Genomic DNA, 18,278 nt, shown 5'->3' with positions numbered 1-18,278 from the left:
TGAATATAAAGAACTTAGCTACTATTTTTATGTAGGTTTATTTTTGGAAGGATTTCATGTATATATATATATATATATATAAATATGAAAGTTTGTGGCAGGTTCTGTCTATTCAATTACAACTGTATCATGCAAGAACCAACTGACCGATTGCTTTCAAATTTTCAGGATACATTTGTGTTATCCCAGGGAAGATTTTAAGCCATATATTAAGGCCCTGGACTCCTTGAGGGTGAAGTTTTTTCATCAAAAGTTTGTGAACCTTAGTTACTACTATTCTGTCTTTTGTAATTTGGTTTCTTTTTCAGGCATTTTTGAAGTCTGTATACTTTAATTGTTATTTATCAGTATTACTCACACAACTATGAGGATAACAAATATAGCAGCAGTCTTGGCCAAACAGAAAGGGCAAGTGAAGTGAGCTCTGATTGGCTAGTGTATATATATATATATATATATATATATATATGGTATTTTTGCACACTTTTGTATTATTTAGAAAACACAGATAATAGATACACTCTACTGAAATACAGCGTTGCTTTTACATTTGTTTTCTAACAAGAATATAGTAGTATTGTAAAATAGCAGTACAGTAAAATAGCAGTTAACATTTTTCTAAATCATTAGAAAACCATAAAAATTCAACTCAAGAGTAGTTGCTGTGGATCATACATTTAGTCCAGTAAACTTATAATTTAATATATTGAATTCAGTTTTTACAGCTATAAAAAAGAAATAAATACACATTAAATTAACAAGAAATATAACTGAAAAACAATAAATTTCAATCAAATTTTTTAAATATAAAAATAGTCAGTTTTCTTATTTTATAAAAGAAACAACAAATCTATAAAGAAATATTCTATAAAGAATGTTTTTACGCCCTTATTATGCTGTTATGGTAGGTGATTTCGTGAAGTATCGTAAATAATCGTATTGCTCCGTTTGTGCTATTAGTTACTGTCTTTAGACATTTATGTGATGTATAAAAGCAGTACAGAATCAAATCCTCTCAGTTGTGCTGTGCACTGCGTTAATTCATCGTTGCTCTTCGACGCCGTCCACTAACTCTATATTATTATCCATCATGGTAAGTCTATTATTATTTGCACTGCTATGCAATTTGCAAAAAAAAGAATATATATAAAAAAATCCTATATTAAAAAAAAAAACTTCTATGCACTGTACGTAACATGCAACCGCTCACTCAACTTGTTATAACACAGCTATATTGAAGAAAAAAAACTTTACCCGGCTTTATAATAAATTATTACAATTATCTGTCTTGATTTGTGAGCATTTCAAATGCATGTATAGGTTAAGTTAATTTTTGTTTTTTCTGATATATTGACTTGGATTTTGTTTAAAATTCCAAATTCTAAAAAACGTTTATCTATTTAAATTTTATTTAAAAATTTTTAATAAAGATAATTTTATTTAAAGAACCATTGTAATAAAGATAATACTTTAATGATATAAATCTCCATTAACAATTAAATAAATAGATATATAATTTATATATAAACGATAATGATAAAAATAAATTTAAAAAAAATAAAAAGGCTAAAGGATAGCCTAAATTATTTTATAATATAATTTAGTAATTATATGCTTTAAATAGTAAAGTAAAACCATTTCTTCTTATTTAAAATTATCGAAACTTATCGGAATGATATATTATTTAATGATTTCTTAGTCTTCAATATTCAATTAAACCGCTTATCTCAATCGAATCTTAATTAAAAATGTAATAACTGTGTCTTGTATTTTAATTATAGTTCTTAATTTTGGTGTAAGTAACTGAATACATCTAAAAATCTATATGATGAATGTATTTTATAATTTGAGTTTACGCCTCTCATTTAGTTCATCTTCAACGCTTTAATTGATAATATATATATTATTCAAATTATCCTGGTTTAATTAATTTTTTATTGGTTAAGTATATCTAAACACATAAAGGCTGTTAACAATTAAAAAAATAAGTAAAAAAAGTAATTATAAACAAGTCATTTCACCTACTTCTTTTTTTTGGCAATTTTTAACAATCTTTTGTGTCTGCGTTACGATAACGTAGTGTAATATGATCATGTAATTTCTTCAAGAGTTTTTTTAAAGTAAATAACGGATTTTAACAATTTTTTATTATTATTTTATAGAGTTTTAATGCGTATTAATAAAAGTATCTTCATTAAACAAATATATTTTTTAAAATTATTTACAATATAATAAATATAAAAAATTCATCAAGGAGAACTGTTTAGAAAATATAAAATCCTATAGGTGGACAGCCATTTTTATTTTCAAATAATCATCATTACAAAATATAAGAAATTTAAAAAAAAATAAAATATTTTTCTTTTTAATTAAAGATTTCTTGCTTTATTAGCATTTTAAATATAGTACATTAAGAAAAGCATTATGTGCTTTTTTAATTGTAAAAATTATCTGTAATTTCTTTTATCATTTGGAAATTGGTATTTTGTACTCTTTGTTTATGTGCGCTATAATCTGTATTAAATATAATATGCATTTACATGACTTAAAAATTTACACTATTTGAAATGAGTTTTTAAAATTAATTTCCGTCTACATAACGTAAAATAGAATTTTACCAATAAAATTAATTTTTTTTTTTAAATTCTGATTTCGAACGTTTAAATTTAGGAAGTAGATTAAAATAAATTTTACTGCTTACATTGAACTGTAAATAATTTCCCAGTAGAAATTTGAAAATAGTTAAGTTATAGAATTATTATTTATTTAGACTACCTATTAAGAGTTTTTAACTTTTATTATATTTATTTTGATATTCTTTTGCGTAAGTAATAATATTATTCTGTTGTTTTAATAAAATAAACATATTTAGTGAAATCATTGTTTATTTTATTAATATAAATTAAAAAAAAAAATATATATATATAATGTTAAGATCAAAAAACTGTGTTACATTAATCTAATGATTTATTCTTATGTTCTTCGAATGTTGTTCCATTATTTCAAAAAGGTTGGTTAATATAGGAGTCTATACAAAAGGAAAATTTATGTAATGTGAATATATGATTGGTTTTTAGAAAACAAACAATATGGTATGCTAATTTGACATAAATAATTTAATTTTGTTCCTATCATTGGAAGACTTTAATTATTTTATTTTACATCTAACTTTTGTTTAATAAATTAAAAAAACAAAAATCAAAATCAAACGGTACAAAATAATGTTATTATATTTTAATCTTCTATTCCTAACGTGTACGTTGCAATCTGTTCAACTTGTAAACCATAAGCAACCCCATGACCCAGTGAGAATGACCCGTATGACTTGTAAATGAGATGTAAGTCTTGTACAAACTTAGACGGTCATTCCTGAGATGTGTAGTTAATTGAACTCCAACCACCAAGTTACACCGGTATTCATTGTTTAACACTCGTATTTGTGTAAAAATAACTCATCTTTACTAGGATTTAAACCTCAGATCCTTTGAATTCGAAAATCAACTGTTAAACAACTGATTTGTGCAGCTGATTTTCGACGACGATTTTACTGCTAGACAATCCCGACGGGTAAATTTTAACTTTTTGAAGTCAGAACCATATTAACTACCGGCGACGTTTTATTAAAAAACAACATTAGCCTACAAAAGAAAAACATTCCTTTATGAAAAAATAAACTATTGGCGAGAATGTTAATAAAAATAAGAAAATGAATGCAGAGAAAGTATTAGATATTACTACTGAATTAGAATTTACCACCTGAATGAATGCTGTCTGAAATGGGGGAATTTGTATTTTTTTCACCTTAAGCTTTCTATTTTAAATTGAAAATTTTAAGAATATCAGACTTAATTTAAGCTATATATCATTACATTACGCCAGTCCAATTCTAAGCAATAATAACCAAAAAAAATCTTCAAATTTTCAATTTGATCATGTAAACTTTTATCTAAAATATCTTATGCGTAAATTATCTGGAATAAAACTATTACTGAACCATCATACATCACTAAAGTAATTTTCTCTAGAAAAAAATGATCGAAATTTTTGTTTAAACGTACATTACAAAATTATAAATAAATTTTTTTTAAATTTGTAAGGTTCGAGTTGAGAAATTTTTTTTGTATACCATTAAAAATTAATATATTCCCAAAATGAAACAAGACTATCTTTATAAATTTTTAGTTTTAGTCGTTTGCGTTTCCACAATGAAACCATTATTTTTTTAAAAGCTTAGACAACTTTTTTGAAGGGTACTAAGCCATTAGTTACATAAACAGATGTCTAATTCCTCTTTATTTTAGAAGATTAAACATTTGATGAATGTTCATGCATGTTCATTCATGCAACAACCGTACAAAAAATTATAGTGAAAATTAATATAGTAAACCTTCCCCGTGAACTGAAAATTAGTAAGTAGGACACAGGAAGGTCTGTTAAAGTAACATTTTAAATATTATACTCTTCTTTTCTTTTCTAGTTTATTAACGTGTATTAAAACCATGAGTTATTTTATAATAATAAAAAAAAATGTAATAATAATAATAAAAATAATAATAAAAAAAAGTACCTAATATCACGTAAAAGATTTATTTTGGTGCAATTTTATTCTTTAAAATCGTTATCTTACGAAGTGTACGTTTTTTCTAATGAAAGAAGTGACTCGGCGAGTTATGTTAAATGTCTTTTATTTAATAACTTGAAAATATCACGTCACAATACTACTGAATGTATGATGACTCAGATGTGAAATAGAAAAAAAAAATAGTAATTCTTAAAGCATTCAGGATTTGCTTCTTTGTAAGACTAGAATGGGGGGAACGTAACGTTTAAATTGAATAGCTTTTTCGTTTTAACCGTATAGTTATAGTAACTAGCATATATTTAAAATATATTTTTAGTTTTATGTAAAAATCGTTAAAAATAATGAATTATATCTGAAGTATATCTAAAATACACCCAAGTGTAGAAAAAGAATTTATTTTGAATTCACTGTTAAGAGATAAATTAAATAAATATAATCTTAATGATTAATTCTCTGTATTTTGCGATAGGAACATTCATAGAAACTATTGCCCACGCCTTTCGCCTTTCGTTTTCACCCGCTTGGGTATCACTAGTGAACAGAAAATAATTATCAATTAACAAAGATCAATTTTTTCCACAAAAAACAACATGTTTCAACAACTTTTCGACAATTTTTAACAATAAATTTTTAAAACTTGTCTACAAAGTATGGGAATTTATATAATCATTTATTTTTTTAAACAGTCTTCATCAGTACATAATTTAGTAACTAATTAAAAATAAATTTGAATAAAAAAATAATTAGATAAAAACAAATCTCTTCTTCTTCATTATAGGGATTTTTTGGTCTAGACCTATTCCGGTGCCCATCGTTTCCTCGGTCTCCCTACAAGTTTCGCAACCATTATACCGGCTATAATCATTTATTTTTTTAAACAGTCTTCATCAGTACATAATTTAGTAACTAATTAAAAATAAATTTGAATAAAAAAATAATTAGATAAAAACAAATCTCTTCTTCTTCATTATAGGGATTTTTTGGTCTAGACCTATTCCGGTGCCCATCGTTTCCTCGGTCTCCCTACAAGTTTCGCAACCATTATACCGGCTTTTAATTATTAGCTACCTTGTTAAAATTTAAGATTGCTCTAAAACAATCATTACTTTATCAGAAAAATGGAACGAGAAGGATAAATTTTTTGACTTGTTTACGGTTATCACTAAGTTAAAATTTATGAAAAAGAAATGAGTTGTGCAAATAAATAAGTTTCATTTCAATTTCATCGAAAAGAATTGAGAACAGCCAATAAAACATTAGTAATGTAATTAACCGTTGAATAAATGAAGATATTTTGAAATTTTTTATAAAAAATGACGAACCAATTTTTATTTCCTCAAAAAAAAAGCACATTGCTTCAATTTCCACAGTGCGGCCAATACGATCAAGCTCATTAATTTAAGGAAAGATTTTACTTAAAAAAGTGATAAATTTTCAGTTAAATTTTAATTACAATAAAAAAAAATAAAGAAAATTTAAAAAAATTATGTAATCTTATGAATATAAGAGAAGTTATTAAAGAGAATAAATGTAATAATACATTAAAAAAATAAATAATAAATTGAAGGTTGTATTAAGTAAATACAAAAGTTCGTAGGTAAATATTTAATGTAGCCTACTGAACTGAAAAGCAATTTAAAAAAAATTACTACTGTATAAATTACCCTATAAATTACGATAGTATTTAATTTAACTAGATGATACCTTATACTCTGTTATTACAATTCGATTAATGAATTCACTATTGTTAAAAGCGTATATTGCATTTTATTAATTAAAATGTATACTACTACTTTGGCCATTTTATAGATATTTTTAATTAAAAATTTTCAGATTTTGACTTGTTTGAAATTAAAAAATTTTGAGAGAAAAAATGTCAAACTTTTGACATTTAAATAAATAAATTCATATCTAACATTCCGAATGTTTAAAAGTAGTTTTAATTTCATTAATAAAGTAATTTTACGTTAAATTATAAATTTTAATTTATTATTACAAAAAACAACTTTTTTGTATTATTAAAATTTCAATATTTGAAAAGTAAATTTTAATTTCCGATTTCTTTTAAATTTTCAAATTCAATTAATGATGAAATACATGCCTAACAACATTAAATGTAGGCGTTTGAAATTACAAAGAGAATATTGATAATAAATAAATAACTTTAGTGTATTACTGGTATATATACAAGGTGATGCACGTACGTATGAGCTGTTCCAAGGTAATAGTCTTTAAACGTTTACTACGTTACAAAATGTATTGTTTTTATTTTAACCGTGTGTGATTAATAAGCATAATGATATAAATATTATTTTAAAACGGGGTAATTTGCATAAAATAACTATTTACATTATAAAAAGTAATTTGTAAAGCGTAATTTATCTTATCTGCTCATAGTAATCATACAAAGATCATCATTTGTCACAAATATATACGAATATTATAATGACGTTAATACAAATAGAAAAAAATACACATCTGTCAAAAATCAAATATGTTAATGTCAAATAAATTACAATAAAGAATTACAAAATAGAATGTTAAATTACTGTATCATATTACGGAGATTATTTTCTGCCGAAAATATTAATGAAAAAAGTACTTGAATAATCGTATTAACTACTGCAGTGATGAGTAATGTTTCTACAATTCGCTACTCCAAAAAAAAAATCTTTTTGTAAAATGTAAAACGATATTTGACAACGTCTTCACTATAAATTGAAAGCGTAATTCTTATTACTCGTATTAGTTAGTTAAAAGTAGATAAACCGCTGACTATTTGTTTATCGATTGGATGCTTTTTTTTAATGATTAATTTCACAATAAATCTTGGAGGCTGAATGAAAGTTTTTTACCGTAAGAAAAATTCCAAATTTTTGGATTCAAACCCAGAACCTTTTGTATGAAAGGTTGAGATAGTACTGATTTTCTTTCCATAAAAATTTTATTTTTTAAATATCGTCCACTGCTATGATTATAGAGCTGTTAGTATTTAATAAATACTAACAGAATTATTTATTTATAAATACTAACAGCTTGCAGAGAAATTAAACTGTATTCCTGGTTGTTTAATTCTATGTTATTCGAGAACAATTTTATTTAATGCAGATTAAAGCGTTGATATTTATCCTTACTTCATATTATAATTCGCGAATTCAACGCTTTGGTATATTACAGTTGTTGCAGAACCATCAGGTTATTAACATTTTAATAACCTTTAATTTTAATTAAAAACCACTTTAATTTAAAAAAAACCTTTGTTAGAAAAAGCTTAGAGAAATCTTGAAACTTGCGAGCATGAATAACGAAATGTGTATTAGATTAAATGGTAAATATCCGACCTTTACATCGGGAATCAAATGCAGAACTTCTAAGTGTAGAGACACTTTAATAATTATACTAATTAACCGTCCTTGTTTAAAAAAATTTTTTTATTTTTTGATTTGTAACGGTAAGAAAATTATGCGATTGATTTTAGATGACAGTATCACAATATAAATCAAAGGTTTGTGAATGGAAACGTGATATCAAAGTTTCATAACATATGGAAAAATGTTAAGGCTGACAGGATTCTGTTTTAAAACTCGTTGACTCTGTCTACAACAGAGTCAACGATCTTCCAGATAGTGATGAACTGAGTGATTTCGGAAAGGTGGACTGTTTCATAATTTAGGTTCCACAATAAATGAAGATGGGGGCTTTTCGGCTGAAATACGAAGAATAATAATGTTGAAGAAGGAGGCGGTTGAGAAGTTAACTGTTATTTGGAAGGAAAGGCATCACAAAGAATACAATACTGGGACTGCTTCAGGTACTAGTCTTCCTAGAAGTCATCTACAGCTGACCCTCCGGTTTGTCTAGTGGTAAACTCGTCATAGCAAATCAACTGATTTGGAAGTCGAGAATTCTAAGGATCAGATCCTAGTAAAGGCAATTATTTTTATACGGATTTGAATACTAGATTGTGGATACCGGTGTTCTTTGGTGGTTGGGTTTCGATTAATCACACATCTCAGGAATAGTCGACCTGAGACTGTACAAGATTACACTTCACTTACACTCATACATATCATCCTCATTTATCCTCTGAAGTATTATCTGAACAGTAGTTACCGGAGGCTAAACAGAAAAAGAATAGTCATGTACGGTGTTTTGAGACCTGGACCATCAAGGTAGAACATCGGAGGAGAATTGATGTATTCAAAATGTAGGTCTGCAGAAGAATGCTCCGCGTCAAACGAACGGAAAAGAGGTCGAACAACTCGATTTTAAACGAGCTGAGTTTACAGAGGAGGTTGTCTACAATATGTTTCCAGCGTATCCTCCGCTTTTTCGGCCATATAATCCGTAGGTCCGGCGGAAATCTTGAGAAGCTTGTCGTACTGGAAAAAATCGAGGGTAGCAGGTCACGCGGAAGCCCGCCAAAAAGATTTGAAGAGGAAACAGGAAAAAAGGTTAGGCATATTAATTCGAATCGATAGTGAGCTATATCGGGAAATTGTAAGCGGGATATGAATCAGGTCACCAGTTCTTAGATATGAGAGAAGGGATCACTGATAATGAATACCATTGTCAGACCTAAATCAGTTAATTCTAGGGCGTATGACATTAGCTTGGTTTACTTTTGCGTTTCACTTTTGTTTGTGAGAAATCATATCGGTAACTCTCGACAGAAGAAAAATTATAGAATAGCTATCAACGAAAAATTATAGAATTTTTCTTCAAAAATTGAAAGGAAATAAATTAACCATTTAAAAACATGAGATTTTAAATCGATAATAATTATCTGTAGACATAAATAGAAGTCATTTTTGTTAATCGGTAAGATAGGTACAAGAAGGAACTCAGGTAGGGGAATTTAGGAATAAGTGGGAAATAGCGAGGCAAAAAGGGAATAAAAGCTGCATAAGGAAATAGTAATATTCATATAATAGCAACTAAATTAATGTAAAAATACTTATTAACTTAATTAATCGAACATTTATATTAAGTATTACTAGTAAATTTATCTTTTTACTTATCATACTTAATTTATCATTTAAGTTATGTATTTCTTATAAACATTGGAATGTTTCTTGCTACATTACATTTACTACCTTTACTCGATACAAAAAAAAAAACAAACTTTTATCATCATGGATTCATTAATTCTTTATTTCTTGTTTAAATAATAGCGTTACCCTTCGTTTGGTGATTCATTTTTTAACCCTTCAAAAAATAGTTGTAGAATATATATATATATATATATATACATACACACATACACACATAGTTGAACTTCTGTATGTCTATATCTTTCTCAATAGCTATGAAAGAAATATATTTTAATTTTATAAAATAATAATCATTATAATGAAATAAACGTAATAATAATAATGTAAATATTAATCAATCGTAAATGATATTTGTGTAAAGAAATTTTCAAATAATAGAAAGTTTTCATATAATCTAACCCGATAAGACCCCGATTGCGTGGCGGCGATGAATGTCTTTCAACTGGTTGAATATTACCGTACTAGGGAGTTCCATCATAAATATTGATTTTTTTTTATATTCTATCATTATTTATCAAAAGGACAAGAGATGTTATATTTGATAAAAGAATAAAATATTGAATTTTGTATAAACATGCATTTCAAATGTATATGGAGCACTTTTCTATAATAGTTATTGTATTAATATGTTATTAAACGACTCTTCACGACAAGGAAGTTGTTAGCTCTATTATGGATAAATTAAACCTCTGATTTCGTGCTACCTTAAATATAACTATATATCATGCCTTTTATTAATGACTTTAAGAAGCAAGATAAGGAAGAAAAAATATTTATAAAAAACTTCAACGTTTTTATTAATTTATGTTCTGGTTATTTCTAAGTTTATTTCAACTATTATTTATAATAATAAACTGTAATAATATATTTACTGTAAACGACGTTCAGTTTATGTACGTTTTGCATAAATTTTTAAATAATAAAATTTTGAAAAAAGGATAGTTTTCATGCATTATTAATAACGATTAAATTAAAAATGGGGTTCTGCCAATACATGAATTTTGTACGTTATTTGCTGATGACTATACTGAATGTGTGGCCTTCATAATTTCCGATTAGCAATAACAAATATTATTTTTGTAAAGTATGCTAATTCAGATCCAAGTAAAATAGATTAAGTTCAAGGTATTTCAGATTCGATTAACGGCACTTTATCAGAATTGATCTGCTTGAAACTATGTTGATAAACTATAAAAATTAAGTTTACTGTTTAAGGCAATATACGTAAAAAAAAGAAGGTTGAGATCTGGTCAGAGTAGTTGTATTATAATGAAATCTGCTATCTAATTCTCTCTTCCATCCACTAGCTGTCAGTAAAGATTTTAACTTCGAAAAAATTTACTACAGCAAATAAATTATTGCAATGGGTTCGGAAAAATATGTAGAATAAAAGTGTGCTGGACATGAACGATTAACTATATAATTTGTTAATTAACAAATTAAGGAAAAGTTTTAGTTTTTCACCAATAGCGGCTTTATTTTTAATCGCATGTAAAAACAAAAAAAATTAAAATAGACAGCTAAGGAAAATTTTCATAAAAAACCTTCCGGGTACTTTTTTCTTTTGAGCAAAACTAAGGCCGCTAGCGAATTTTACAATAAGCATCAAAATCATGTAGCTATCATACATAGATAGTTTAAGTCCGGGGCGCGCAATAAATAAACTTCCATAATTCTGTTCCTGTTAGAGATAATTAAAAGATTCAAAAAGGTATGGATTCTTAAGATCCAAGGCTACAAATTAATTAAATTTACAAAGTATTTTCAATTTCTCATTGCCCGTTAATCCGAATCTCATGTGAAAATTTGCAAGTTGTTGATAAAACGCCTAGAACAATAAAAAAATTACAAAAAATGTAAAAATCAATATAGCACTCTGTTCTTGAGCTTACTACCTACTCATTTCATAAGGAATATCTGTACATATTATTTAATTGTTCATTTATCAACATTTGAAAATCTATTTTTTTAGAAAAAGCGTGTTTTGGTACCTTGGCTAACGCTCAAAACCAGTCATTATTAAACCTGTTTTTTCAAATACAAAATATTTTTGTTATTTGTAAGGTAAAACATGTACTTTAAAATTACAGATATGGTTTTTCAAAAAATTTAATTTTTGTGTGAGTTTTAGGAAGTAAATGTTAGTATACTTCGTAAACACATGAAAATGACGCTATAAACAAATCGTTACAAAAAATTAATGAAAACAAATATTTTTATGTAACTTCATAGTTTTATGTAAAACTATGTCATTTATCATATTTAATCTTAGATTTAATTGATTTTGCAAAATTTAGCAATTGGTTTGTTGTTTGTGGAAAAAACGTGATTTTTTGAACAAATGAACATATAAAAATCAATTTATAGATTTTTCGAGCTTCATTCCGAGTTTCAAGAGTTAAAATTGATTTTTAATTTTTTCGGTAACAAATGAACAAATCAGCTTGATTTTTGGTGAGTATAATCTTCACGTCAGAAATACAATTTTTCGATTTTTGAAATGGGATGAAAAAAAGTTTTTGAACAATGATTGAAATTTATCCCGATCCCGATTATAGTAAACGAGATATTCAGTAGATCTAAACTTGCAAATACTTTTCAGATAAATATTTAAAAACCGTTTTCGGTTTTTTTTTTTAATTCCGATTTTGTTTAAGAGTTGCGACAGTGTATGGCGCTGTGGCTCCACTGCCACCGTTACTGTATGTGCTTTACGGTAACACATTGACAGTAACCGGAGGCAGGGTGCACATGTCTCCGGTTACTTGACTAATAAACATAAAATAAAAAGATTGATCCCTACGGGAAAAACAATTAACCGTATAGCGCAGGCGATTCTGCGGGGAGCTAATTAAAAATAAAGCCGCTATTGGTGAAAAACTAAACATTTTTCCTTAACTTGTTAATAAACAAATAGTTATTCGCTTGTGTCCGGTAGGGTACACTTTTATTCTACGTACTTTTCCGAAGCCATTCCAATAATTTATTTGCTGTAGTGAATTTTTTCGAGTTTTTTTGAGTTTCTGTTGACTCATCTATACCAGTCTTTTGTTAGTTTTCAAGTTTCAAAAAAGAACAACCAGGCCTGGCTATCCAGGATTATTCAAAAAGCAGCTTTTTACAGGAATTATTCCAATAAGGTATGTGTAGCTGCTTAAAATATTATACTGTATTATAATAATAAATTTCTTTAGATACAGATAATATTATACAAATAATCAACAAAATCAAAACATACTAGGAAGGGAGTTATCTGGACTAAGTAAAAAATCCATGAAAGGCATTTTTCATGTGAGTTGGCATAGGGCGTGTAATTTAAATTAGTTGATATTTTAAGCTAAATTACAATGATTTATTTTTATAATAATAATGAAAAAATCTGATGTGGACACCACATGACTTCCTTTTACATCTATTAAACTACATATATACATTTTTAAAAGTACTTAAACATAAAATGTTATTTCAGTAATTTTTTTTTTCATTGTTATTATTGAAAAATTATTTATTGTAAAAATTCTTTACAATCACGGCTTAGTAATTATTAATAAATCGATATATTTAAATAAATAAAAGTTAAAAAAAAGAGATGAAATCTGGTTCGAACCGATGTGCCTTCTCCTGTAAGCTCCAAATATTTCATTAATTAAAACTTTATTTGGCTATAACTCTGGAACCAATGAAAATAAGTACCGTTTATTATATATCTTTAAAAGCTCTTAATGAGGGCTTATTACTGCAGTTAAGAAAAAGTAAAAAGTCCAGATTTTTTTGGATTTTGGGCTTTTTTGGACACTTCTGGTTCAGTCGATTGCAATCAAAAGGAGGAGGTGCCCAACTAGATGTTACAACAGTCCTAAATTCAAAATTTCAATATCCTACAGCTAACCGTTTTTGAGTTATGGGAGATACGTACGTACAGACGTCACGCCGAAACTTGTCAAAATGATACTTCCGTTGAAATCTGAAAATCGAAATTTTTCGCGATTGCAATACTTCCTTTACTTCGTACATGGAAGTATACCTGATATGATATGAAAATAATATGATTTAATTAATTCAATAAATTTATCATATTAATCGTATACTTTGCATTGTGAATGGTTAAAAAGAGTTTTCTAGATACAAAAATAAGTTGTCAGATTGGCACAATCTGAATTATGAATCGTGTAGACCGCTATTTAGAAAATTAAATATATTACTTTATCCTTGTGTTTATACTTATTAATATGCTACCTTTGCTAAAAGAAAAGTAGTCACTTATTCTTAAAAAATAACAATATCCACCTCTACCAAACCGAACAATCGAACTGTTTTCGTATAACTCAATACAAAATAGTTCGCGAAAGGACCTTATTATGACGCTTCCGTTGTCAGTTTTAATGAATTATCGAAACTTTAAAAAAACTTTTCCCAAAAGTCTATTTAAAATGCAATTAAAGAATTTTCTTTTACAGAAAATATTACTCTCGATGAATTTTTAAATAATGCTATTTAAAAAATAACAAATATGCATAGTTTTCTGTATCCCGGTTAACTTTTACATTAATATGTGCTAAAATAACTTACAATAACGTCTTATGAATTGTGAGCTATTTTGTTCTTATTTTGAATATATTTAATATTTTCATGTATATGAAAATATTTTCTGCAATGTTCCTATTTCTACAAATTAATTAATTTGGTTTTAGTTTTTTCCTATTTCTGTCAAATTAATTTTCTGGTAAATTCGATACCTTAATATTATTATTGCTTAATTTGTTTATATTTTAAGCTACGTGAAGTGCAGCGTATTACCTTGCACAGGTTGTCTATAAATTTCCTTTTAAGTTGGACGTAACAAAAAAAACCTTGTTTACGATAGAACTATATGAACGAATAACGATAGCCTTATAAGAATAGATTATTGTGGGCGATCGCAAGATGAGCTTTAGGAGTAGAACACATAACAAAATACAAACGTTAATTTAAAACTTTTTAAACTGTTTCTAAACTCCCACATTATAAAAGATCATTTAGTTATGTTCAGGTAGCGTAAAGTTTTTGTTTTAAATTTCTAATCGTTGTATATATTGATTTTCCATTATTAATAATATTAATTGGATTGATAACATCAACAATTAAAATCTGTAATGAATTATTTTTAGACAGGTTAGAAGTTCTCAGTTTTGATAATTAATCATTTAAAAACATAGCAATATGATAAGAAAATAATCAAAAATGGTTTTTAAAAAGTAAACTATTTTTATTAATACTAAACATTTTTTGGAACGAATGTCCGCTATTTAAATACGAATAAGAAAAAGGGATTTGAAAAAAATCGTTACTTTTTGATAAAACTATATTTTCTGAATGTCTTTAGAATTTCGAAAATTTAAATATTTGTTAATTATTAGAATAAATTTTTGCGGAAGACTTTTTTTTTAGCTGAGGAAAAATTTTGGTTAATCTTGTGTTCTGTGAATCCACACTTGTAAAATAAATATATTTTATTTTCCACTATGATATCATTTTTCCAAGACCAAAAAGTTTTATTTAAATATTAGAACACAAAATTATGCATATAAATAAAAACGTATAAATGTTTATTTAAACGTTTTCGTTTGACAAGTGAAAAAAAACTTGGAGAAACTAGGTCATTATTAGCATTTTAATAAAAAATAAAAATAAGTAAATCCATATAAATCCGTGACTAATTTTCAAAAATATTGACTAACTAGTTTATACAATAATTAAGACCGTAAAGAAAAATAATATTAAATTTTGTATATTCTAAGCCTGCTGTACAGCAGATACTATTTTCTGCAATGTTCCTATTTATACAAAAAAATTAATTTTTTTTTGCATTTTTTCCTATTTCTGTGAAATTAATTTTCTATAAATTCGATTTGTCTTGAAGAAACGTAATAAACACTTTTACTATCGTTTTCGCAAACATAAATGACTACTGTCAGTTGTAATACAATGAATGTGAAATTCCTAGTTACTAAAGATTAAACTGTAATATTTCTCTCAAGTTTACCGATAAAAGAAATGGAAGCAGCGGATGTCTGTCGGCGGTGCTGCATGACAGCCTGAGAAATCAGCCGGGACCGTGGCCTAGATTATGATTGTGTTTAGCGTTCACGGTTCGTGGCTCAATTCACGCCGTCCTCACAAATAAACGTCTCGTCTTATCTGACAGGACAAAGAAATTTTTTTCATTACCTCCGATTTACTACTACTACTTCTTAGTAAATTGTTTGTACTTGTTAGCTTAGGCCTGCAGATAAATCTTTTATAACCTGTATAGTATTCTACTGAACTGGAACGGTAAAAATATGCTGAAAATGATTTTTTTTCCAGGATATAAGCTACTAATTATTAGTCATTGCTAACGTAAATTTAAAACTTCAGGTTACTGAACGATAAAAAAAATAATGGTAGGCTATAAAAACATCATTCTAGAACAATTTTTCATCATTCTTCATTAAGTTCCGTTAGACAAACCAGATCTACGATAAACTGGATTTGCATCGTAGACCGTTCATAAGCTTTCAGCAACGGTCGATAATGGTTATCTCTTCAAACAAATTTGATAGTGTGTTTCTCATAAATTCATCCTTCACAGTCGTAGAACAAATAAAGATAGTTTAAAAAATATTCATAAATAATAAAAATTATTTATCTATTTATTCTTAATTGTACGTTATCGGCCCGGTTACAATTACTGATAAAGATAATGAAACATCTGATGTGGACACCACACGACTTCCTTGTACGCCTATTAAATTACATATACACGTATTTAAAATGAAAAGTGCATAAAATTTTATTTCATTAATAACTTCTGATATTTTTTCATATTTTTTTTTATTTTTATTCTTATTACTGAATTATTATTTATCGTAAAACTATTTTTATAATAACAGGTTAATAATTATTAATAAATCAATATATTTAAATTAAAAAAAAAAGTTAAAAAAAAGGAGATGAAGTCTGATTCAAACCGATGTATCTTCCTCTTGTAAGATCCAAATATTTCATTAATTAGAATTTTATTTGGCTATAACTCTGGAACTAATAAAAATAAGTACCACTTATGATATACCGTTGAAAAGCTCTCAACGATGGCTTATTACTGCAGTTAAGAAAAGGTACAAAATCGAAATTGTTTTGGATTTTGGGTTTTTTATGGACACTTTTGGTTCAGTCGATTGCAATAAAAAGGGGAGGTACACAACTAGATGTTACAACAGTCTTAAATCCAAAATTTCAACATCCTACGGCTAATAGTTTTTTAGTTATGCGAGATACATACTTACGAACAGACGTCGCGCCGAAACTAGTGAAAATGGATTCAGGGATGGTCAAAATGGATATTTCCGTTGAAATCTGAAAACCGAAATTTTTCGCGATCATAATACTTCCTTTACTTCGTACAAGGAAGTAAAAATAAATTTTTTAGCGTGTGAAAAAATACCAATCCTGATTCGAATGTCTGGATGACAGGCAGAGACACACAACTGTGCTAAGTGGATCGGTATTATATGAATAATTATGCGGGTTTCTTACGAATCAGTTATCAGTTACTTAATAAGTGTTTGTAAAGTTAGATGAAATTTATTCTCGATCTCTAAAAACTGTATGCTAAGGGAAAATTAAATAAAAAAAATATTAAAACATGAACTATCAACATTTTATCGATTTTGCTGCAAGATAAAAAATAATATCCACAGTAGTGTAATCTATTATAAACAATTTTTTGTTGTAGATTTGCTTGCGAATGATATCTAAATATAAGGATATTAATTTAAAACTGTCGATTTATTGGTGCATTAGTTCATACTCGTACTTAACGTTGACTTCGGCTTTTTTTAGAAAAGGTTTTAATGTTTATGTGTTGATTAATATCAAATTTATTTCATATTTTTTCACATTTTCACATGTTTTTCTTATATATTTCACATATTGTTTTCACATACGTACGTACGTACAGACGTTACACCGCTGAAACTAATCAAAATGGATTCAGGTTGGTCAAAATGGATATTTCCTTTGAAATCTGAAAACCGAAATTTTTCGCGAAGACAATACTTCCCTTCCTTTACTTCGTAGAAAGAATTAAAAAAACTAGATGTTTCAAGAGATTTTTATAGAGAATTCAGTTTTATAAGATTTTGTTATTATACTCCTTTTATTTATTAAATAAAAATCAAGTAATACAAGAAAACCAGCTCTAGATTGTGTTGTTTTGCTCGTTAACAGCTTTAACTATAACAACGTTTTATAGTCGAGACATTTTTATATATTTATTATTATTATTATTATTATTATTTTTTTTTTTTATAAATATCGGAAATAATAAAAATCTAGTCTATCCTCACTTAAGCTGTATTTTAACAGCTAGCCACAAAAACTAATTTATCCTAGTGTACCTGAACCGTGACAACATTACTTCCATTACCCCAACAACAATCCCATTATCTTTTCCTCATTTTGACTCTCGTTCTATCTCTTTCTTCCTCTTGCATCACACATTCTCGTACTTGTAACATTCTTTTTTGCATACGTGACTGCTTGTTTTCCTCATCTTTGTTCTTAACAGGTTTAAAATTTAATAAAACCATATGTTTTTTAAAGTAACGTATTATAAATTACAC

The 18,278-nt window shown here is 27.0% G+C and overlaps 1 protein-coding gene across 2 annotated transcripts in view; it reads left to right on the top strand.

Annotated features, from left to right (window-relative positions):
* The first annotated feature begins 1,004 nt into the window (after positions 1 to 1,004).
* Positions 1,005 to 18,278, top strand: part of LOC142322289 (tubulin alpha chain, testis-specific-like) — a 126,362-nt gene continuing 109,088 nt past the window's right edge. The window contains exon 1 of one of the 2 annotated variants that reach the window (XM_075361201.1): positions 1,005 to 1,093. In XM_075361201.1, the coding sequence (XP_075217316.1) occupies positions 1,091 to 1,093 (3 nt within the window). In that variant the 5' untranslated portion in view covers positions 1,005 to 1,090. The remainder of the gene's footprint in view (positions 1,094 to 18,278) is intronic. The other variant, XM_075361202.1, reaches the window with a different exon arrangement.

This window comes from Lycorma delicatula, chromosome 3 (genome assembly GCF_047948215.1).
Source record: "Lycorma delicatula isolate Av1 chromosome 3, ASM4794821v1, whole genome shotgun sequence".
In the NCBI taxonomy this organism is placed as follows: Eukaryota; Metazoa; Arthropoda; class Insecta; order Hemiptera; family Fulgoridae; genus Lycorma; species Lycorma delicatula.
Note: the sequence above shows the minus strand (reverse complement) of the source record. Positions and strands in the feature narration are given on the sequence as shown.